Below are 25038 nucleotides of genomic sequence, written 5' to 3'. Positions count from 1 at the left end.
AAGGTTAATATGAATAAAAGAAAAGATTAATATATTGGAAACATACAAATTAAAATCCCCTAAATTGAAACAGAGGAAGAAAATGAACATAGTATTAATGGCATGTGGAGGCAACATTAAGCAGTTAAATTAAGGCATAAGTGTCCTCCACAGGAACAGAAAGCAGAGACATAGCCACACTTCATGGAAGATATCTCCCTCCATCTCTCTCTGCTTGTATCTTTCCTTCACTGTCATTCTGTATTTTGAATAAATAAAAAACTTTCTTAAAAATCTGAAGTAATAAAAGCTGAAAGATTTCCTAACTTAACACAAACCATAAACCCCATAGATTAAAAAACTCAACAAACCCCAACTAGAATAAACAAAAAGAAAACTATACCAAATCACATCATCATCATCTTAACGAAAAGTAGTAAAAAGAAAGGGAAATGATGCCAAATAGAAATCCGGATCTACACCCAAGTAAAGAACAACAGGAATCAGCAGCCACCACAGATTTCTGCCTATTTTTGGCATAAAATGTGCATAGCATCTTGTGAGATGAATCCTACTGAGTAGAGTATAAGACAAGAACAGCATAAAGTATAGGGAGCACAACCAGAGTATTCTGGTATAAAGGTTCTTCCACTACACAAAAGGAGGTATAATATTATTTAAGAACAGACTGAACATATAAAGATACATACTTTAAAGCCTAGAGCAGTTACTAAAAAAAAAAAAGAGATACAGTTGATAAGGCAAGGGGCAGGAGGTGGAGGAATCCTTTAACCAAAGAAAAAATCCAAAAGAAGACACAAACAAAAGAATAAAAAACAAGATGGGACAAACAGGAGGAAAACAGCAAGATGGGAGTTAAAACTCAACCATCCCAATAATTACATTAAATGCAGAACAGCTACAGCACACTAATTAAGACCCAGAGTGGGACAGGAGCCAGGGAGGAGGAGACAACCCAGATGAAAAGAGCAGCGGATATCTAGGAGAATTCTGAGGCTCCCAAACAAAGACTGGGGCAGAAAAAGTTGTATGATGATGCCTGAAAGAATTCCCACTCCTACTATAAGAACAGTGGAGGAACTGGTTGTATAGCATCCTGGTCCTCTGCCTGCAGGAACCAGAATCCCGTATGTGCACCAGTTTGTGTCCCAACTGTTCCACTTCTGATGCAGCTCCCTGCTTAATGGCCTGGGAAAGCAGCAAAGGATGGCATGCCCCTGAACCCACCCTTGTGGGAGACTCAGATGAAATCCCTGTTTCCTGGCTTCAGATCAGCTAAACTCTAGCCATTGTAGCCATTAGTGGAGTGAACCAGCAGATGGAAGATCTTTCTGTCTCTTCTTGCTGTAAATCTGCCTTTCAAATAAAAATAAATATTAAAAAAATGGCTGACTTTGGGAGGGAAAAATAAACCTCACTTAATAAACAATTTCATCTGAGACACTATTTGTCTATTCTAAGGCAGCTGGTAAATAACTTTCGCATACAGTTACACAGATGCCATGTAGTGAAGCAGTCTGAATCTTGCCTTATTCTTTCTAGCATCAACAAATTTTCATGCATGGCCTGATTTTAATAGAAGGTTTGAAAACAGAGAAATGCATTTATGAGCTTAGCAGGAAGAATAATCAAATGTTTGTGCAGATGCATCAGAATTCTGAAACTAGCTGTACGAGTTCAACACTGAAACTTGGTGTTGAATTAGCACAGCTAAACAGAATAGAAAAGTTTTAAAAAAAATTTATCAATGACTTTTCTACTTTAAAAAGTTAAAATTTTTAAAAAGCACAATGAAGAAAGATTAGTCATTTGGAATCCACAGAACACAGACATATTAGAAAGCATTGTCCTAGAAAATACTACAATTACCCGGGCTGTGGCCATCTGAACAAATACAATGCCAACTGGTGTTTTAACATTCACTACCTATGGTGACCAGACAGACTCACATGAAAAAACCTACTTCACCTCAACAGAATATCCTTACATACCTAGATGTGACTTAACAGGTGACAAACATAACAACCACTCTTCAAATTGAGGATTAGAAATACATGTTTACTAACTACAGAAATGTTTACTAAAATTCACTTAGGTTTGAATTTTTGTGTGATTTTCAAGTATACTAACAGTACTTGACGAGGTGCAATTAGCTTATTCTAGTAAGCTTGATGAGTGAAGGGTGAAGATTTGCTGTTTGTAACAAGGAGTTTTTTCTAATCAGCGATGTATTTCTAGCAGTGTCCATTCTATGCCCATGTTTCAGTTAATTCCAAGCCAGACACAAGAGCAAGTTAAGCTCTGCCATTACAGCTTTTCACTAACAAGTAAAATTTTTTGCCCCGCATCAGGATTAGTTTGAAAAGCATACATGTAGAATGAAGTACTAACTAGTATTCTGGGAGAAATTTATTGAAGTTGTGCACAGTGCGACATGCCCAAACCAACCTCCAAAGGCAAGGGCTGGGGGAGGGAGGAAAGTCCCTGGAGAGACTCCAGAGAACTTACCCGTGCAAAGTCAAAAGCGTATCTGTAGATAAGTTTAAAGTTTGTAGAATCGTTTAGTAACGACCTTAAGTAATCCAAAGTGTTTCTGAGTTTTTCTGTTGTGTCACATCTAAAAAGATAAAATAAAGGCAAATTAAAACCTGTGGTTTTGAGATTCTCTTCCATCTTGGTGCTGCAGAACACACCACCAAGGAGAGGAGAATGGCCTGAAGTAGGAACACGTCCATGAGAACCTCTTTTTCCTATATTTTAAAACAATTTCAAACATACAGAGTAACAAGCATCTGCATGCTCCCCCCTCGCTCCTGCAGTATTTTCTCACAGGTGTGCACTCGCACTCACAGTCATGCCTTTTCACATCACCTGAAAGCTGCAACCACAATGTCACTTCATTCCCACCCACATCAGTATCACCAGCACTCTTCATACTGTATCACTGCTAACATTCCCACACTGAAGACTACAACAGCTAATACACACTCCACAGGCGCATTCCTCAACTGTTCAACTCTCCTAAACACCTGCTGTTTTCAATCTTAGATCCAATCAAAGATCATGCACTGCTTTTAGTTGTTGATCCTCCTTAGGCTCTAGAAGAGAGCTCTACTTTTTCTACCTGTCTTGACAATGTCATTTTCTAAAGAACTAGACCAATTCTGCTTGTAGAAAGGCAACTGTCAGATAATTCCCCCAGGGTTGTACTTAAACATTTCTGACAGGAAAACTACATGTGATGCTGTGTCCCTCCCATGGCACTCAGTGGCAGGCCCAGCACACCAACCTGCTCTATTAAATTGACTCACATGGTTAAGGCATTGTCTACCAGATTCACCACTGACAGCTACTTTCCTTCCTTCTGAGACAGTAAGTAATCTGTGCGATGATACCTTCAGACTGTGAATACTCTACTCCTCCAGCTTTCATTCAATACACATTTCACATTTTTACAAACTTTCTCATTTATTGATGCTTTGACATGCCGACCAACAAGTGGTGACCATGCTGCCTAGAGCAGCAGGTACAGTAGGCTGGCAAGGCTGCTTTCAGCTCTCCCATTATTATGACCCAGAGATACTCAACTCCATCCCCTTGGATCTTGAGCTGGTGTACTCCTGCTAGCCCTCAATAAAACATCTGCCCACAGGTCCTCACTGCACTCTCAGCTCCTTACCTTCTTGGAGGAGTCCCTCCCTGGGAGCTGTTTCCATTTGGCCCCTGTGTGGCACACCCTTGCCAGCATCTGGGAGTACAAGAAGTCTTCAATTCCACATGCCTTTCTGAGTATAATTTATGTGGCCTTGTTGGAATGACTTTCAAAAATCCCACAAGGGAGACATCCCCAATTTATAACACAGTAAGTTAAGCATCTATTGAATCAGGTATATCTGAAGAGGCAGAACATTAAATTTTTCTAATACTATTATTATCCTATCTGCAGTCACAGCAATTCTTATACATACTACCTTTCCTATTTCCGGGACTAGAGATTTTTGGCTTTTAATTTAATGTGTTATAATCTGTTATTATCTTTCTTCTTTTTGATAACAAGCTGCCCCAATTCTGGCAGGGGAGCTTTAAAGCTGACTTGAGTCTTTCCAACATGTCCCCACCAGTCTCAGAGCACTTCCTTGCTTTCTGGCACAATATGTTCCAGCTCACCTTGTTCTTTGCTTGCTCTAGACTTGCAACAGCTATTTCTCAGGGACCGCTGATGGTGATAACCTATTTTTACCACTAAGCAACAGTCTCTACTTTTCATAGGGACGTAGACTAATTGATTGTTTTATAAGTTAATTTTGTTTGCAATCTCTAGCCCATAAGATTGAGGACTGAGAATTAACAGTCACTGGTTTTACCAGCATTAGTAAACCTTTTCAATGTTGGATGCTCCCTTGTGTTTCTTATGATGCTTCACCTACTACTAAGTAGTGCTAATTCATCCAGCAATTATCATCCACAGAAATGTTCTGTATATTATACAACTAAAATACAGCTTATAAGAGTACCTGATCTATCTTTAGCAAAAACATTGATTAAAAACTCTTTGTAGCTAATACATATAAGACCCCATGATCGATCTAAAAGACAAACATTAAATATTTAATCTGCTAACTAGGAAGCAGAAGTTCTTGGCAAGGTGGGTAGGAAAAGCAAGCACAAAGACCCAGTGCAAAAGGGCACAGGTAAATTTAGAGAACTAAAGAAAACTCCTATGACTGAAGAGGATGGATTGAGAAACATGAGAGGGAAGTCAGCCCTTAAGGGACAGTTGTGAGCTATACTGAGGGGATTCTTCCCTATTTATTGTTTGATATAAGTGGGAAATCGATCTAGCTACCTATCGATCAATCGATTGATCTATCTATCATTTGATGTAAGAGAGAAATCAGCTATCTCAAAAACATGCAAGGTTTAGGTCCCTACTCTTCACTGGAAAGTAAGGTCATGGACCAAAGCTATAGGAAACAGACCAGATTTCAGATAAGTCCTACCCAATGAGAGGAAAAACAGCAGTGGTTTTAACAGATTCAGGAGCAGGGCATCTCTCACTGTGATAACTACAGCACAGCTACAGCACAATAAAGTAACTCTGAATCTGGGGACAGAGCTATAAAGTGAAATGTCAAGTTCTATAGCACACCTGGGACTGAGCCCAGCCACCCTGGCACAAAGATGTCCCTGTGGTTGAAAGCTACACAGAGAAGTCATCCGACAGACAGGAAACAGTGCACGGAATGTTTTAAACCCACAAAACAAAAAATTCTCACTTCACATATGCATGAAGGATGCATGTGACATAGATTAGAGCCACTGCTAAGAGTGGAGCCACAGGTTGCCCTCTAGTGGCCATTCAACCAGGCCCTCTGGGAGAGGGACAGGGCTGTGAAGACACAGGCTTAGGAGCGTTAAACAACACATTTTTTAAAAGCTGCTCTATCTTCAACCCGTGCATTCTCTGTACTGTGCATAACAGACTCCCAGAAGCTACAAAATTAGACACAATTCTAACTCACTTGGCCAGGTTTAAACACTCCCACTATTAAACATATCAGAAGTAATCCTAAACCCACACATTAGAACAAGGTAATAAATAAAACAGCAGTCCAAGCCAGAGCTGTGTCTTCTAATGGCAAATGACTTGGGGAGTCACAGCAGCGCTGTCTGTATCCAGCCCTCGCACGCATCAGTGCTTGGTTTCCAATTGGCAAGTCCCGGGAAAGTCAGGCACCCAATTCCTCCAGATAGCATCAAGAAGACAGATATGTAGCTGGCCAGCTGTAAGCCACTCATTATCAACACACAACTATCCTGGCTTGGAGAGACTAGCCCGAACCACCTAGGCAGTGAGGGAACCAAGCCCCCAAAACGGTTTCAAAATGCACATAGCAACTTATAACTCTAAATTTTAACCACATATACTACTTTTGTCTGAACGACTGTGCTTTCTCAAAACTCTTAAGTTGAAACCCCAATCCTGAAGGTGGCGGCATTCAAAGGTGGGACCGTCACAAGGTGATTCAGGTCATGAGGAAGGAGCCTTCACATGTGGATTAGAAGACTTCTTAAGGAAGCCCATGGGAGCTTGCTTGCGCCTTGTAAAAGAAAAGCAGTGGGGAAAATAATCAGTCAGTAGGCTAAAGACTGTTAAGGATATGTTTTCCAACATGGCAAATGACTTAACCCTAAATTCTAGAGCATGCTGATCAGGAAGTGAAGTTATAAAAGGATGGCTTTTTTTTTTTTTTTTTCCTTCAAACTCATTTTCGTGAGGACTCAGTCACAGATTTTCTTCCTACCTCCATTACTGTCATGTGTAATCCATTCCCTCTAGGCCTCAGCTCCCTCGCTTCTCCAATGTTCAGAATAACTCCTCCACCATCCTGCTGCCAGATAGCCAGGAGACCCAAACATGAACAAACCACTAAGGTCCAATGCAAACAAAGCATTATTAACCACGACAAATGGATAAACATCAAGCAAGCTGACAAATTTCATGTAAATGAAACATTTCAACCCCAACTAATCCAGCAAAAAATAAGCTGGATTACTCATAGTTCAAATGAAAAGAAAAACGCAAGTCAGTCCCAAGCACTTCAGACTAGAGCCTCAACACAAAGAATTACCTGCACTATCACTTGCCATGTTCAGTTCCCCACAAGTGCACACACATACACACAAGCACACGGTAAACACATAAAACTTGATTTTTTTCTTATTCTGAATGAGGTATCAAAGACTTTATCATCATCATCATCATTATTGTCATGCAGTTCTAAGTTGGTCCAAAGCTAAAATCAGAATATACATATATATATATATATATAAATAAAAGAGAAGATATCAAGTGCTTACATTTAAAGGTTACACTTAACTCAAATTTTTCTCACTAGCTGTAAAGCAGAAGACATGGGTTTTAGGCAATAGATGTGCACTGATCAATACGGTAAGCATGAGGCACAATTCACCGCTGAGCACTTGAAACACAACTCATACAAACTGAGTGGATCCTAAGTGTAAAATACATATCAGTTTTGAAGGCTTATCATGTAGACACACATACATGACACACAGTATCTATTATACCTAAATTATTAAAATTCACCCATAATATTATGTCCTCAAAGGGGGTCCTGGTCTTTACATCTTTAGTCATAGGACGTCTGTCCAGACCACCCGTCTTCCTTCCACTCGGTCAAAACCATTGTGAGGTCCCAGGAAGGGGGGATCCGCATAGGGAGGGTAAGAATCCTACTGCTACAGCCTTAGGACTTACTGTAGAGAAGTCATTCCTTTCAACCATTCCTGTAGAGTAAAATAACCCATGTTCTGTGCATCCAATTTCCAAGCTAGGACAAGCATAACCACCTATGTAAAAAAAAAGAAAGAAAAAAAAAATCTCAGCAATGAAATGTATTAACACTGCACCAATGGTTCTGTTCACAACTGTTGAGTCACAAAAACATAGAGTAACTTCAAAATGGGTTTTAGTTTGGCAAATGCCTAAAATGTTTGATGATGGAATCTGCTACTGAGGGCTTGGAGAAATGGACATCCTGACAACACACGGTGAAGAAGGTGTAAAGCAGTTAACCTCTCCAGAGGGCACCTGCGCAGTATCTTAAGATCAAAAGCAGGTACTGACTGCAATTCCACTCCCAGAAAGTTATCTTAGATATGCTTATATATGTATATTCAACTACTTACTAAAATACAATATGCAGATACAAAAAAGAAACTCACTCAATGCTCATTAGTCTGCTTAAACACCTTTTTGCTGAACACACTCCACACACAGGAATATTACAGTACCATTAAGACAAATGAAGTGGGCAGATCTGGAATGATCTTCAAGATTTATTAAGTGAAACAGCAAAGTACAGAGCAGAATGTTAACAAACACGCTGGATGATGGGAAATATACAGAGGAGTTACAGCACACACAGATCACTGTGAACCCCTGAGGGGATGATTATTTCCTGAGGGAAATCACTGTGAAATAACCCAACAGTGCGCGTCAACAGCACTTTGTCTGCAAGGAGCTGAGGACACAGTGCGGCCCAACTACTCCTCGGGGGGGGGTCAGGTCCTCAGCTTCATTCTCCCCACAGTTATCAGGAGCTATGACAACTCTGGTTCATGCCTCTGCTCTATCACTGTTTTCACAGAACTAATTTAGGGACAGAATATCGCAGAGAACTGCCTGCAGCAAGTCATCAAGTCATCATAAATACCCAAGGTGTGATGGTGCTCCAGCTTCAAGGCACCCGAAGTCCTGCAAGGGACAGGTTGAAGCCATCGTATGAAAAGAAAAGGAAGCCTTCCCCCTGGTTACCTCAGAGATCCAAAAAAGCTGAGGGATAACTGAAAAAGAATGAATTAGTCCTAAAACAACCTATGAGAAGGATAGAAACTTCCTAAGACCACCTTGCCACGTTGGGTTTGGCAATCTATAGACAGTTATTCACATTAAAATGATATCAATTCATCTTCAGGCTATTTCACTTCTGATCTGGTTCCCTGCTTATGGCCTGGGAAAAGCAGATAACCTGGGTGTTTGGGCTCCTGTCATGCACATGGAGACCCAGATGAAGCTGTTAGCTTTGACCCTGCCCAGCACTGGCCATTGTGGCCATTTAAGGAATGAATCAGCAGATGGAAGATCTCTCTCACACTCCTTTTCTCTCTGTGTAACTCTTTTTCAAATAAATAAATATTTTAAAATAAATAAAAAATTCTAGATCCCCTTCATCAAATAAATTTGTATTTATCGTTTTTTTCAACTCAATAGATTTATCAGATTAAAAGATTATTAAGTGGTGATTGTTAAATCAGTTTTTTAAAGTTTAGTAGGTTATCATTTAGAGAGCAACAGGCTATAAGCATTCCCCCCCCAAAAAAGAAGTAACTACCAACACTTCAAATTAGCCACATATAAACTCCTCCCCTCGGGTTTCTTGGAACTGACTCCTATGTACCCATTTGCCTAGGTGAACTAACCCACATTTCCTAATGCAAATTACACATGTTCCCAAACTGCTCCTTCCTTAAGCTTTCTATCGGAAAGATTTAAAAATATGCATGAACACTACAGAGAAAGGCAGTAAGAACCACAGCAGGGGCACAGGAGCACACACAAGTACGCATGAAATAGCTCCTCAGCTGAGGCTACAGTCAGCCCGTCACAATAGGAAATAATTTATGCATAAAACCCTGTCTTAAGTTAACTAATAAGGAAAGTAACTACTGAAATGCAGGATTTTGCCCTTATCTGGGTAAATCAAAGTAGTATTGAATTTTACAAGCCTGCTCAGATTTCATAAGCTATAAATATCAGATGAGGTGAAGGTTTTAAATACTTTGCAAGTGCCAGTTCAGCAATGCCGCATTTCACAGCTTGTTTTTCAAATGCTAGAACCTCTAACACAGGACTGCAGTCACACAACCAAGAGCATGGCAGAGTTCTCTTAGCAACACTTTTCCTTTCTTAGTGACTGGGATATAAAACATCTCAGTCACTGATGGCATCTGAGAACAGAAGAGCAGGACTGAATACTTGGAAGAACACTCTGAATTTGGCCTTTCGGTCTCGAATATACTTCACCACCTCAAAATGATTTCTCTTGCTAAAGGACTCAAAGCCATCACAGCAGGGTGAAAATAAGTCATCTCCTTGGGATGAGGAACATTAAAAAGCAAGGCCTCCCTTTTTTTTTTTTTCCAGAGAATTGCCACTGGCACCACCAGAGTGGTTTCTGCCCAGAGAATCAACACCCGGCTCAGTTCAGCTTACCCCTGGACCGGATTTGGGTGCTGGAGCTCACAGCTGACAACCGTCCACAAGGGGACATCTCCTCTCATGCCCTGATTATGATCTTCAGCAAATACTCTGCCAAGCTGGGCCTGGCTCCCAGCAGAAGAGTCTTTCCTGAGGCCTCCAGATTTGGTCAAGTGAAACACTATTGACCCAGTTATCCCCACCTTTTACACCAACTAAAATAATTTACCAAGATATCTGAACTGGAATACACTTAAATTAAGAAACAGTCAAAAAACAACAACAACAAAATGCAGTGACAGAAAGCCATCCCAAAGGCTTGAAGTGCTGTTGGGGGTGAAACAGGGTGGTGGATGAATGAGACCCAGAAATGATCAAAGTACAAAGCTTAACAGTGTGAAGCCTTAACTCCCAGCTTTCTCTAAGAGCATGACTTACAAGCATGGGCACTAGATGCTTCACAGTCTGAATGCAGGGGTGATATTAGTAAATTATTTAGTAAATTTATTTAGGATCCAGGGAACATTTGTTAAACTGGAGGACAATGCAATACTAAACCCGAATTACTGAGCCAGGACACATGCAGAAACGAAACTGCATAATCCTTCCTTTAGTGTAAGAGATGATGAGGGAATAGGAAAAACTGCATATTCAGTAACAACACAGGGCTAAGAATTAAGCAAAACCAATTCAACATATAAGATGGCTTGAAATTCTTAAAGGAAATACTCAGACTTAGGTTAATACACCTAAAAAGCAATTACTTTTTGGGTTACACTCAATGAGAAGTGAAAGATCTGTGAAGAAATCATAATTACAACCTACTCTAAACAATTATTCAAGGTCTTGCACTCATTATAGATCAGGCTATGTCAACTACTGACGGAGACAAAGGGCACAGCACACAGTGACTGAGTCCTCTAGCTGACCAGTCACTGTTAGGACACAGGCCCACACCACTTTTTAAACATCCAGTTAAGTCTAATTAATTTCTGTACCTCTTAAAGATAAGAAATTCAATGGGATGGGGGGATAGTTATAATTATACCATAGCACTTATATGAAAAAATTTATTTATGAATCAAACTAAAATTGGAACTTATTTCTTACATTATATCTGCAAAACCTAGCATACCATTACTTCTTTAAGACTGTTTTTGGTTAAGCGACAATACTTAAGTGAGGGGCCCGGCGCAGTGGCCTGGAGGTAAAAGTCCTCGCCTTGCAAGCACTGGGGATTCCATACAGACCCTGATTTTAATCCTGACAGCCCCACTTCCCATCCAGCTCCCTGCTTATGGCCTGGGAAAGCAGTAGAGGACAGCCCAAAGCCTTGGGACCCTGCACCCGCGTGGGAGATCCAGAAGAAGGCTCCTAACTTTGGAGCAGCTTAGTTCCGGCCATTGCGGTCACTTGGGGAGTGAATCATCAGACTGAAGATCTTCCTCTGTGTCTCTTCTCCCTATATCTGACTTTACAATAAAAATAAATAAACCTTAAAAAAAACAGAATTAAGTGATAAACACAATGATTCACTTGACTCAGACTTACATTCTCTGGCTCAACTCCAATGTCTTCACAAAATTTCTCCATGCCTTCAGGACCTACAACATCATCAGTACCTGCAATCAAATACAATCTTATATAAACTGAGCTTGACCATGTACATAATTACTGCTGTAGTAGTATAATCCTGTCATTAAGATTTCAAGATCCTCTTTTTAGAATAAGGAAATCAAGTATAAATTAAGATATTTTATATTTTCAGAATTTTTCAAATTACTTTTCTGAAGTAAAATTGCTCCCTATAACATCCTTTAAATTATCATCACATTCTTCAATCTTTGCAATAAGGTACATATCACTGTCTCTAAAGATAAGACAACCCAAGTTTAATTCCTGCTCTTTAATGAACTTAAGGTTCTACTTTAATTTTCAGAATAATTTTCATGCACATCATAATTTTTGGTGATAGTAAAGAACCACACAAAATTTTCTACACAACCAGTTGAAAACTAACAGAATCACTTCCCTTGTACATGCTCATTCTTTCTCCATTCTTGAGCTGCTACTTCCTGAAAGAACTGTCCATATGTTCCACCTCCACTGTGCCCACCATTTATTCTGCAACTACCATAATTTGGCTTCTCCTGCTTTATTCTCTCATTGAAAGTGTTCTTGCCAAGATGACCTCAATCCTCTATTTGTCCAACCTAATCGACACAGTCAACCTTTATTTGCTTCCTCTGTAGTACTGGGATCTTGAAATTCTTTCTTCACAAAATTGGCATCCAGAAGCACCCTTTTCACTGAGTTTTCCTACTCTTTCTTCTCCTCTTTTTGGTTCCTTTGTTTCTCCCAACTCATTAAATTAAATGTATAGAGGTCCACCCTTAAATTTCCTCTAGTCCGCTCTATATATACCCTGTCCAAGGGCTTCACGTACTGCCCTATCTCTGTCAGCCATTCCCTTCCCCTCACTCCTGGATGGTCTGCCATGTCACCATCTGGTAGTCCACCTCCATTTAACTACCATAATTACATTCAACTCATCTCTGCCACACACTTCCTGCATGTCCCATTTTCACGCACCACTGCACAAAAACTGAGCTAGTCATCTCCCCAGGCCAAGACTGCTTATCCTCCTGCATTCTGTCTCAGCTCCTAGCGCCAACAGAAATAGAAACCTGGGAGTCTTCTTGTATTACTCCTCCCTTTTCCCACACTCTGCACAATCAATCATCATGTGGACTGCCAATTCACCTTCTAAACATTACCTAATTGCTCTTCTGCACCACCCTGTTTCAGGATTTATTCTCTCAGAGCAGTCTCCCTGGAATCTCCTCAAGCAACAGCCTGCTCCCACAGCCCCATGAGCACCCATCTGCACATGGCCTGTAGCAGGTCTCTCGCAAACACAATCCCATGTTGGTTGGAATTCCCTCAAAGGCTCCCTATGCCTAAAGATAAATTTCAAGTCTTTGGCAAAGCAAATGTGCCTATGATCTAGTGTCTCCCTTCCCCTTCAGTCTCATATCCTTCCACTTACAAATTTGCCAGTTTCTTTGGAAGTAAGCTTAGCAATCAATCAACAAATACTGCTAAATAAGAAATCAAGTCCCAGGCACATATGCTTACTTGCAGTTCTGTTCTGCCCTGTGTCCTAACATGTACCTAACATCATCCTACTCTTGGTGGTTCAGCCCATCTCCCTTTCAGCCCCCTTTCTCCCCTCCTCTGTCCCAGTGGCCCCCAGTAAATTTATCCAGTATCAATCACTGAGACCACACAGGCTGTCCTGAGGACCAGCTCCAAGCAACACTGGGAATGGTTTTCTCACATTTTTATCTCACTGTTAAACTCAAAGTCCCATCCCACTTGTCTTTCACCCTGAGCACCTGAAGCATAATAGTTATTTTATTCTTCTTACAACCTCAGCATACCACCAATAAAAGTTTATTGAACAAATGAATAAGTACTGGAATATAGCAACCACTCTAAATCCTCCCATGGCTTCCAGATCCAGGAAGTCACCAAGTCTGGCAGAATCCATCACTGGTTCAGATGCCATTTACTAGACACTTCGGGGAGCTATACACTGCATAGCTGCTTCAGATGCAAAGTATAAAACATGGCCCTTGCCCTCCATGAAGGTAGACAAAGCACAGAAGTAATCTCAACAATATGATAGTTGGACTGCAAATACAGTAGTGACTCTCCTCAACAAAGGTCAATCCCTTTAATGATTCTCACCAACAGAGCTTATTATGAAGTTCTGTCACTTCTTTGCTTCAAACCCATTCCTCCCCCAACCAAAGTTCAAACCCAAGCACTAATTCATATCCTGACACAAGCAAGTCCTTCCTTCCATGTCATCATTTTCCTTTTAATCACAGATTTGCTATTCTGATATAAAATGTTTTATTTCATATACTCACATTTATTTCCTTTCCCTGCAATTCTTATATTTTTTTCCTGTTTTCTTAATTTTCTCAATTACTGGGGAAGAATTAATAACAGTTCATTTAACATAGGGATTTCGTACATTAACTCACAAACATGATACAAAATTGCTTTTGGGGGTGGAAATAAAAATTTTTTTTAAAAAGTTTCCCTTCTTCCTCCTCCCTTCTCAGAGACAAGAATCAGTCATCTAGAGCATTCTGCATGGAAGGATTATATGTGTATGTGTATTTGTCTCTAAGCTATGCACATGGCATCTATCTACCTACCTACCAATCCATCCATTTGTCTATTTATATCTAATAGGTCTACATTTCTCCAGGAAATTCTCTAGCCTTCTAGACATTCAATTAGATTTTTGCCTCTTCTTCTCCAATCTGTATGCCTCCTAATTCTTTCTCTTGTCAAACAGTGCTGCTAGTTAGTAGCATCTGAAACAATAGCAAAGAGCAATGAGAAGAGTGAGGGCAAGTAACCCATTCCTGACTTAAATGGGAATACACTTAGCAGTCTGCCATTTGATTCATTGCCAGTTTTGAGTCTGAGAATGCACTCACATATTTATTATGCACACTATACCTTAATACATTCATGTGGTTAAAATGCCCTAATAGAGTATAAAGATGATAAAATAAGTAGTTGTTATTGTAAAGTTAGCCCCTTCCTCCCTTTATCAGCTCAGCATTCTTCCTTTCAAACCTTTCTGCTATGTAAGGTCAAATACATATTGAAATACTTTTTTTCCCTCATATAAATCTCATGGTCATCACACTGTGCACTGGAATTTTGCTTATGTTTTACCCAAAATTTATCAATTTATGCATGAGTAGGATAAGACAGTCTTTGACAAGCAAGATATGAGATTGCTCTGGCTAATACAAAACTGGTTTAGAAGCAGGACAGAGAGATTGTTAAAACAAAATTCTGTCAAAAACAATAAGCTATGGAATGCCCTGGCTGACCGGATATGGATGATACATTTTGAAAACCAGATATACCAATGAAAATCTAAGGGGAAAAAAAGTTGGTCCTCCCACTTACCCTGCTATCTGAACCAGGCATCGTGAGCTAATTATATATCTTCTCTTGATATGACCAAGTTCCTCATGTTTAAATTTCTCTACCTCACGTACAGCTGAGGCCAATGTGGCTTCAAGCATCTCCTCTGTAGCTCTGAACAGCTCCTCCTTCACGGTCAGACCACTTCAGCACTTTCTGTATCGTTCGTGACTATTAGCACCTAATTCTGATCTCCAGTCTCATTCTGCTAAACCAAATAACAAGTCTTTCACAAAATTTAATATAAAAGAAACCACAGTCAGCACTTTGAGACTCATCATGACTCATGAATATGAGCTTTGGTATAATTTTGAAAAATCAATGTTGGCAACTATTGTGTACATGGGAACTTCAAACAGTTCATGAAAATGGAATTTTAAATATTTTTTGGTGAAAAATCTTTTGAAGTCCATGCATAGTTCCCATTTGATATACATTTTCCACAATTTTTTTCACTACCTTCATTTGATTTAATTATTGCATAGTATTAGATATATTTCAGAAACAGAAGTTTTCTGATAAGTGATTTACATAAAACTAGCTTTACTAATTCAAGTGAAAAGAATTGGGATTTCAGTTTTAGACAAAATGGTCTAAACAGCACACACTACCTTCAAGTCCTAGCCAGCTCTAAAGTCACAAACCACTGAAATACAAGAGTATAAACCAATAGCCACAGAGAACAAGAGGAAGAGCTTCTAGCTGTGGGGTGAGGGGTGGAAATCTGAACTGTTTTTTCAAAAAGATGAGAAGCTGGGCCCAGCACAGTAGTCTAGTGGCTAAAATCCTAGCCTTGTACACACCAGGATCCCTTATCGGCTCCAGTTCACATCCCAGCTGCTCCACTTCCCTTTAAACTCCGTGCTTGTGGCCTGGGAAAGTGGCAGAGGATGGCCCAAAGCCTTGGGATCCTGTACCCAAGAGGGAGACCTGGAAGAAGCTCCCAGTTCCTGGCTTTGGATCAACTCAGCTCTGGCCATTGTGGCCACTTGGGGAATGAACCATCTGAAGGAAGATCTTTTTCTCTGTATTTCCTCTCTGTAACTCTGATTTTCCAATAAAAATTTTAAAATCTTAGAAAAGAAAATAACAAGCTGTGAGCTGGATGTACAATGGATGTCAAGAGTTAACAAGCCAGAATAGAAGCTGAGAGAAGGTGGGCCACAGGAGTTATGGCAAGCAGAAGGTAGGCAGGGTGAGAAGTAGAGCTGAGAACCCTACAAAGGGCCATCCACGTCAAACAGCTGCACACGGGGCCCTAACAGTGCCGCCAACTCACTCCAGATGAACAGGCTGAGAGTTTATCTGCTGCGCAAATCAGTAAGCTCTCTCCTGGGGAAAATGAGCACAGTCCGGGTGCTCAGGCCCCTCATTCTGGGACCCAGAGCACCTGCAGCCTCTCAGCCTGCTCCCACGGATTCATCCCACAGCACCTCCCTGGTTCTTCTCCAAAATCACTTCCCTGGAGATTTCTGACCTACAGTTTCAGTTCATGAGGTTTCTGGTACTTAAAAGGCAGGTACCAACCATACCTTCAGTTACTCCTGATCCAAGCCATTTTCTCATGAATAAGACACAAGAAAAGCAACCAAATTGGAAAGTGGGAAGGGTGAGACTAGGGAAAACCACATGCATACCTATTTTCCACAGGGACGAACTACTAGTAATCCCCAGCAGGAATCACTGGGAACCCAAATGATGTGACTTACTCTTTACTCCAAAAATACCACCTTTTGGAAGCCAGAGAAAGGAAAACAAGAAGGCCTTCTTTGGCCTTGCTCTTTTATTTATCTATTTATTTTTATGGAAACGAAGTTTTATGCTTATAAAAGAAGACAAAAGAATATACCAAAAGCACCTGAACTAATGGGTTTTTCTTTTAAAATTTCTTTTGTGCAACATAACTTCATATCACTAAATGTGAATCACTAAAGGAAAACAAATTATTTCCATAAGTAGTAGAAATATGAGAAAACGCTTCAACATTCAATACCCAACACTCTTTGGCAATGTCAACCACTTTCACTAAGATGACAAAATACCAGCAAGAGATTCATGTTCCAATAAAGTAAACAGAAAAACAGAGTCTAATGCTGTGTGTCCACACAACTGTCCATGCCCTGAGAACCAAATAAAGTAATGAAAGAGAATTCACTATAAATAAATTGGAGTGGTTTACAGAGTGGTTTACAAAAATCCAAAGCAATAGTAAAGGTTCAGGACTACATCCTTCCAGGAGCACCTCCACGGCAGAATGGCACTCTTCTTCTAGCTTCAATCTTGAAATTCCCAGAAACTGTGAGCAGTATGGCCTGGATTACCTGCCAGATCCAAGGCCAATTTCTGTGGCCAAAGGGGCAGGTGTTGCCCTGGGAGCAGGGAATGGGCAGAAGGGAAGGGGATGAAAAGTGACTTTTCAGACCACAGCAGGAAATCCTTATGCTGATTCACAATAAATGGGAATCAAAATGTCCCGCAGGAGAACAAAAAAGATTATTAAACTAAACATGGAGCTTATAAACTTGGCAGATGGAAAGTGAAGAAATATGGGCCTGACAAGTGGAGAGCAAGTTAGCTGTCACTCACCCTGCAAGTAGCAGGGATGTTTAAGTAGGGAATGAAGGAATTCTTAGGGAATGATATGCACTATCTGTGTAGTTTACTTCTTTGCTTTGGAAACCTGGTCTGAAGCACAAACTGATAACACAAAAATTGGAGCAAAGGCGGTTGGAAGAGTCAAGGTGACAGGTTTTCAAAGGACCTGAATTACGATGAGCAAAACAAGAAGGGTAAGAAAGCCTTCAAAAGCAAACATTTCTGATTTTTTTTTTCTTTTTGGCTACACCACACGCAGTCACAAAAACAAATTCTAGATTGTTGTTATTATGTTATCTAATTGGCAAATTATAAAAATGAGACTGAATTTAAGACATTTGAAATGACAAAACAAACATTCTCTGCCAAACAATCTTTCAAAATAGAGACACTCAGTATAAAGAAATTTCACAGCAGTACACGACGGTTCAAAGCAGCAAAGCTTATTTTAACTTTGGTACTTAAACTAAATAATGACCCATTACCGGTATTCTAAACAGGTTTCCTAGCAATCCAAAGTATTTCTCCCAAGTACATTTCATCTGTTCAGTTCTCTTCTAGTGTTCTAAATTCTTTGGCTTAGCTGCTGACTATAAATAGGACATTTAGTGATTTGTTTCAGCTATGTCCCTTCCTCCCTCCCATTCCCTCTCCCCCAAGCAAGGACACACACACACGCATGTACATACACCACATTTGAAAAGTACACCTTTAACTCCTTAATCACCTCTCTGATGACACTCTGTTAAGGATCATAGATAAAGTCAATGATTACCTACCTGCATATTCATAGAACCACTCTAAGCACCTTTTACTCGAAAATACTTCTTCTTCAGTCTTTATTCTAGTTGAGTCATATTTTCTATACATGCTAGGAATTGAAAAGTAGTTTAAGTCACTTAAAGATATTAAATTCTTTAAGTAGCAGATTTTTATTCTTTCACTGGAACCATCAATTTATTCAACTGGCATTTAAAGCTCATTTTTAACATTTCCTTCCCTCGTAGCAAGCTTCAACCTTTATAACTACAATGTTTAAAAATAATAATACATTAGTAAAGAATGGTCACCACTTACTGTTTTTCACAGAATAACAAATAATAGATATTTGATATGTGCCTCAACTGTGGAGGCAAGAAAGATAAAGGACATTGAATTTAACTGATGACCCTCAAGATTACTCACTCATAAATCTCCGTTAAGTTCTCCTGACCTCCCAGTATTATAAATCATCTAAGAAAAATGTATCAGTTTTGAGACACCCCATGAGAATCTGGCATTGTGTTAGAGCAGATAAAGCCACAGCCTGTAATGCTGGACTCCCGTATGGGAGCCAGTTTGGTGCTGGCTGCCTCACTTCTGATCCAGTTTCCTGCTAATGGCCTGGAAAGAGAAGTAGAAGACGCTGCTGTCATCCATACAGGAGACCCAGAAGAAGCTCCTGACTCCTGGCTTCGCCTTGGCCCGGCTTTGGCTACTAGGGCTATTTGAGGCCATCTGAGGAGTGAACCAGCGGATGCAACACCTCTGTCTCTGTGTCACTCTCTGTAACTCCCATAACTTTCAAACAAATAAATAAATAAATCTTTAAAAATAAAAACAAAAAAGATAAGCCATGAAATCATGAGGCAAATAAAAAGAAACATCAACTTATGGCCAAGCTTTCAGAGAGAAAATAAACTCTGGCATAAAACTGATGACAGAAAGTTCTTGGGCTAGTTCCTTAATCTCACTTTCAAAACCTCAGAAAAGAAAAGTACAGAGGACCCTGGCTCTTGCTGTTGCCTTGAAACTCCAGTGCAGTACACACGCCCAGCAAATGCTACACACTGACTTGGGAAGAACAGTAGTCTCCTCCAATTCCACCAGAACCCCCTACTTATAGACAACCAGGCACTCAGCACTGAGGTATTCTCTACATGGAGGGGAGAAGAAAGCCTGGAAACAGTGAGTTGGTTATAAAAATTGTGAGTGTATACAATTTATATCCCTTATTTATATGTAAACTACCTAGTAATGTACATAAAGATATATGAATACGGCTTTTATTTATATATCTAACAGAAATATCACATAGCTCATTTTTCAAACATTTATTCACAGTGCAGACATTCATCAAATTATCTATATGTGTCTGTGATTAAAGATTCTAGTTTTTTTTTTCTTTAACCCTCCACGGAAGATACCTTTATAGCCTTAATTTTTACTTAAGAGACATAAATTTTTATTTATTTATCTAGGAGGCAGAGACCTCTCACTTGCAGGTCCACTACCCGAATGCTCACAGCAGTTGGAGCTGGGTCAAGCCCAAGTTGGGAACTGGGAATGCAGCCTAGGTCTCTCACACGGACAGCAGGGTCAACACCAGTTAAACCGTGACCTGCCGCCCCCCAGGGTCTGCATTTGCTGGGAGCAGGGATCCAGGGCTGGGCCGGGACTTAAACCCAGGCCCCTGAATACGGGATATAGGCATCCCAGACAGCATCTTGACTGTAGCATTAAACATTTGACTCCTGATTCTGGATTCTAACACCAAAAAGGAACAAGGTTACAGGTGTTAATTCATTGAACCCAGAAACCACCAGGAGTGTCTCTCTTACAAAAGACAATTATACCACCTGAAACAATGGTAGATTCCGGCCAAAGGGTTCAACACAAACATGTTCCTTCCCTGGGCTCCTGTTATTTCTATCTTAGCTCAAAGTCTGTAAATGGTCTTTGGTGTGGAGACCAATGTATGACACTGTAACACATAAATTACTTAAAAATACTCTACATGAAAAAACACCGAAATCATACACTGGAATACCAGTCAGCAAATAAAAGGAATGAACAAGACCAAAAAGATTACTTATAACAAAAAAAAAATCACAAAAGGCAAATCTGTAAAGGACGTAAGAGTAGATTAGTGGTCGCCTAGGGCTGTAAGTGATTATAGGAAGCAAGTGTGGAAAGGTATCAGGGATTTGACCAAGATGATGGAAATATTCTAGAATTGGCCTGCAGTGATGGCTTGCATAACTCAGTTATGACATAAAAATCACTGACTATAGATAAATTTTATAGGATGTAAACAGTTTTAAAAAGTATCATATAATCAAGACATGCTTATGTGATTATCCCCCAAAGAGTATCAAGTAACTGGGTTTCATAAATTACTTTTGAATCCTTTGGCCTAAAGACCTTCTAAATCACAATCTCCTTCTAGATCCTATTTTCTACTCATTTAAGATATGAACAGTGATGCTATTTTCGCATTTTCAGACTTTTATCCTTCCACTTAACATGAGAGCAAAAAAGAAACAAAGAACTTCATCTAAATTCCTCTGTCACAGTGATGTGGAAATCCACACCCCTAAATGAAGTCAACCATAGAGCAAAAATGGAGAAAGATGAAAAAAAGCCAAGGCTTAAATACGTGTTCTCTCAACACCAACATACCAGAACCTGAGTTCCCAGCCCCCCAGTTTTGGCCCAGTCCACTACCTGCCATCTCCAGCATTTAGAGACTGAATTAGCAAATTGGGCGCTTTATCCATGTCTCTCAACCTCTTATTAAACTGAAGCAAAACAGCAAGGATAACCAAAGTAAACAAGTCTACAGACCTCCGAAATTAGGAGTTCACTTAGCTGAAACAGAAACGGTTTAAGCAGCTTTATTTTCTAAAGTTCATAACAGTTCTCACCTACATGAGAATTAACCTCAGCTTGACTGTTATTCCAATCAAGTGTTGAGTAATCAGTACAGGAAGCTGTTCCCAGCTCTGTCACTGCGTTTAGTGAATGAGACCCCCTGAAAGAGCAGAGGCAGATTCCTCAACAAGCACAGCCAGCCAGGTTTTAAATGAAAAGAAATTAACTCTGTACCATTTCTTGTGGGCCAATGGATTAAGGCAAAATTCTAATGTCTGAAGAAATTGGTTTCTACATTTGATAAATTCTGATATCAGAGACTTTGTGGCAGCACCAAAACAATATCCCAGGCAGCATATGCACATCTGGAAGAGCCACACTGGAGACATACCTCCCCCCTTCCACGTCATCAGCTGTAAAGCACTCTCCCAGCCCCATACCTATCATGTCTGCTTTTCTTGGCAGATAAATCATCTCCAGGAGCAGGTCTTCTCTTTTTCCTTGGTGGCATCACTTTATTAAAGCAGTCCGAAGAACTGCAAGACCGCAGATATCCTACAACACAAATCCAAAACACACAAATTAAGGTATGTTGCATCATAACACTTCCAAAGTCCATTACTGCTAAATTAAAAACTGACATTGCTTGGAAAAGGTTTAGATGTTATCTGCAAATGCTATGAAGGAAGAAAATAGCTTGTAGTTTCTTTTTAAAATCATTTTAGTCAAGAAATAAACCTGACAATAACAAAAGTTCACTTTTCCACTGCCCCAAATCATACCAGAAATAAAACTAACTACAATTTAATTTACTCTCTGAAACCCCTGATATGTCATCTAAGCTTTCCACTTTTACTGCCCATGTTCCTTCAACAAGAATTCTGCTGCCATCTCATTTATACACTTGATGAGTCAAAACCAGCTCAACCAGTTATCAATTCTAAAATACATAAAATCACATCAATCCCAGTAGTCCTAGGTTTTAAGGGATATATGATATATTACAGGATTTGGGTTTTGGGAACAGAAATCTGACATGACCTTAAACAAAACTTCCACAATAATTGTGTGTGTGTTTCTGCCATCTAAAGATGATTCTGCTACTTTCAGTCACGGTTTTCGATAAAGAAGCATGACTTCCATGTGGTAGAAAATATTAAAATATAAAAGCCACAGATGATAATGACAGAGAACACTTCTCAAGGCCTTGCTGGAACACAGGCCCTGTTCTTAACTTGCAGGTAATAACTCATTTAAACTCAGAGTAAGTCTCTGAAGAAAGAACCACTATGGCCTCAAACAGGCAAGAAAGCAGAGGCAGAGGCAGGCTAGGGAAGTGACAAATCTGCAGTCGAAACCCAGGCAGTTTCAGTTCAGACAAAGCATTATAAATCATAAGATAATTAAAATATTACATTCTTGACCAAAGTGCTACTAACACATGTCATTCTGTTCATACAATGACATGGGATGATAGGCGAGGCAAAGATAATTACTTATCTTTAACAGGAAAATAGACATTCAGGTGATTTTCCAAGGTCTTGGAAGTCAGAGGTAGTGAACTGGACCCCACTGTCCCTTTCCATGAGGTTCTAGGTGAATGCACTGGCTGCACAGCAAGCCAGGGCGACAAGAGACAGCATAAGGGTGCTGGGGCTGGAATAAGCTGCAATCAGTCTAGCCTCTCACACAACTATGTGAGTCAGCCAATCACAAACCCTTTCTGGGGCTCGCATTTATCACTTGAAGAATGAGAGCTGTGCTCTTGGTCACGTGCTTCCATTGCTCTGGCACTCCAACTCTTGGCCTCCCCAGTACCTCTGAGGACAGGTGTCCCCTGAGCATGGACCCTGTGTGTCTGTCTTCCTCATCATCTGTTCACTGCCTGAGTGGGACAATGAAGACAGCAATGCTAAGACGCTTTGTATTTCTAATTTGTGTACTATCGGGAGTTCGAGGAGAGGTGAGACCTAGCATTAGTAGAATGTGAGCAGAGAAGCCAGGGAAAGGTGAATGTCTGCAGCTTTGGAAGTGTGTCCAGGTTATTCGTTGCATGTCTCTTAGGGTAACTTATACTGTTGGGGAATCTGGGACATAGGTCTTCAGCTTAATGGATGGACTTCAGGGTAATGACCATTTGTTCCTCTTGGAACATGATTGGATTTCCATATGGACTTGTGATTTGCTATTTCTAGTGTCCTCTGTTATCACCAGGCTTGGTTAATAAAGACTCCTTAATAAACCTTAAAAAAAAAATGAGAGCTGTGACTTGTCCATCCTCAGATTTTATGAAAAGGAAACATCCCTTCAATAAAGAGCTCAGGTGCCAGGTTTTATGCTTGGAGTTGGTGATGTAAAGAAATGGGTTCAAGTGGCTCCACGGAGGCAAGCAAGCTCGCAGTGCTCATGGCTGGCCTTTGCATCCACAAAATCAACCCAGTACATTCGCATGCAGGTATTATTAGCACCTCCATGTTTATATATAAGGAAACTGAAGCTCAGAGAGATTAAGCAGCAGCTGGAAAACAGTCCCCGAGGCAGAGGTGTGAGCCAAAGCTCTCAGCCACCATTTGCTGCCATCTCTGTAAGGCTACACAATCAGAGACTGGGAAGCACGTAACTCAGGACAGAGCCCTGGGGAGTGTGGTTTTCACGCAACTAGGAAAAGAAGGCATGAATCTGAGCTGGGAGAGAACTCGGGCCATCGGTGCCCTGGCAGGAAAAAAGCATGTGTCAAGTAGGGAGTGTTCACTGAAGCACAGAGGTCAACTCAGGTGACGGGGGAAGGCACACCCTGGGTTTCTCAGTGAACAGCCAGCAGATACTAGCAGAGGAGACCAGGCTGCAACAGGCCAGAGACAGATGCCAGGTGAGGCAGTGGACATGGTGAAGGTGAACATGTGTTCTGAAAGCCTGGAGGGAGTTGGCAGCAGCCACCAGTCACAACCCTGCTAAAAGCAACCATCAGAACTAGATCCTGAATTCACTTCAGGTTGTGGCTTCTATCACTGTGACATGCTTCAGGAACACTGCAATGGGAAACATGTGTGAGAAACCGGCCCTGTAGCCCAGGATGAGGCTCCTGCCCATGCCTCCTAATGATGCATGGGCCAGGTTCCCCATTGTTCCCTCCACACAGAACCAAAACCTAAACAGGTCTAAACAGAACCCTCAGCCACCTTTTCTAGAGGTCCAACTTGATCCTATCCTGCAATGGGCAAGAGTATAGGGTTCTTTAGACACAGCAAATACCCATTTCTCCCCACAACAACACGGAGACTAGAAGAAGGAACCAGAGAGGGCACTTATCAGTTGCACACCTCATTCATCACCCTTATAAACCAGTGTCTTCTTCACAAACAACACTGATACACTGTGGCTGGTTTAAGTCCTGGCTCTTTGGCTTCCAATCTAGCTTCCTTCTTAATGCACACCCTAGGAGCAACAGGTGGTGGCTCAAATACTAAGGTTCTTATAACCCACACAAGAGACCTCTAGGCTTCTGGCTTTAGCGAAACACAGCTGTTGCAGACCATTTGGGGAGTGAACTAGCAGAAGATCTCTGTTTCTCTCTCTCTGTTAACCTTTCAAATAAACTTACAATAATTTTTAAAATGCCATCTCTTAGCTAACAGGCAAAACTTTTATTCAGTTCTACTGTAATCATCAGCTTCAGCCAGTGACTGTGTATGGAACCATTGTTCACATGTCTACTCATCTCCCACTGACCCCTGACCTTCACTGGCATTCTCTGACTCAGCCTCACAGCAGCCTCACAGGAAGAATGAGGCAAACTCAACCCAGGGAAGGGATGTTCCCAAGGACCAGACAGCTTGACTCTTCAAGAACCCAGGGTAATAGTGTAAAGTTTCAGACTACATCAAAAGTATATTTTTTATGCTATGGAAAATAAGTAATAATTTGCCTACATGAACTAAAAAAATCAACAAAATACACACAGAGCACACAACTAAGGCAATTTGCCAGGACCCTAAGTGGCAGGA

General features: G+C 40.5%; 1 protein-coding gene across 7 annotated transcripts in view; it reads right to left on the bottom strand.

Moving 5' to 3' along the window:
• The window catches only part of DCUN1D4 (defective in cullin neddylation 1 domain containing 4), a 72706-nt gene that overhangs the window by 12035 nt on the left and 35633 nt on the right, over positions 1-25038 (bottom strand). For all 7 annotated transcript variants that reach the window (XM_040966473.1, XM_040966477.1, XM_040966474.1 and 4 more), the window contains 5 exons: positions 21475-21589; positions 18181-18272; positions 11336-11406; positions 7283-7374; positions 2509-2617 (listed from right to left, as the gene is read on the bottom strand). In XM_040966473.1, coding sequence (XP_040822407.1) covers positions 2509-2617; positions 7283-7374; positions 11336-11406; positions 18181-18272; positions 21475-21589 — 479 coding nt within the window. The remainder of the gene's footprint in view (positions 1-2508; positions 2618-7282; positions 7375-11335; positions 11407-18180; positions 18273-21474; positions 21590-25038) is intronic.

This window comes from Ochotona curzoniae, unplaced genomic scaffold (assembly GCF_017591425.1).
Source record: "Ochotona curzoniae isolate NIBS_2020 unplaced genomic scaffold, NIBS_Ocur_1.0 scaffold_4505, whole genome shotgun sequence".
In the NCBI taxonomy this organism is placed as follows: domain Eukaryota; kingdom Metazoa; phylum Chordata; class Mammalia; order Lagomorpha; family Ochotonidae; genus Ochotona; species Ochotona curzoniae.
The sequence above is the reverse complement of the archived record's forward strand: the minus strand, read 5'-3'. Positions and strand labels throughout refer to the sequence as shown.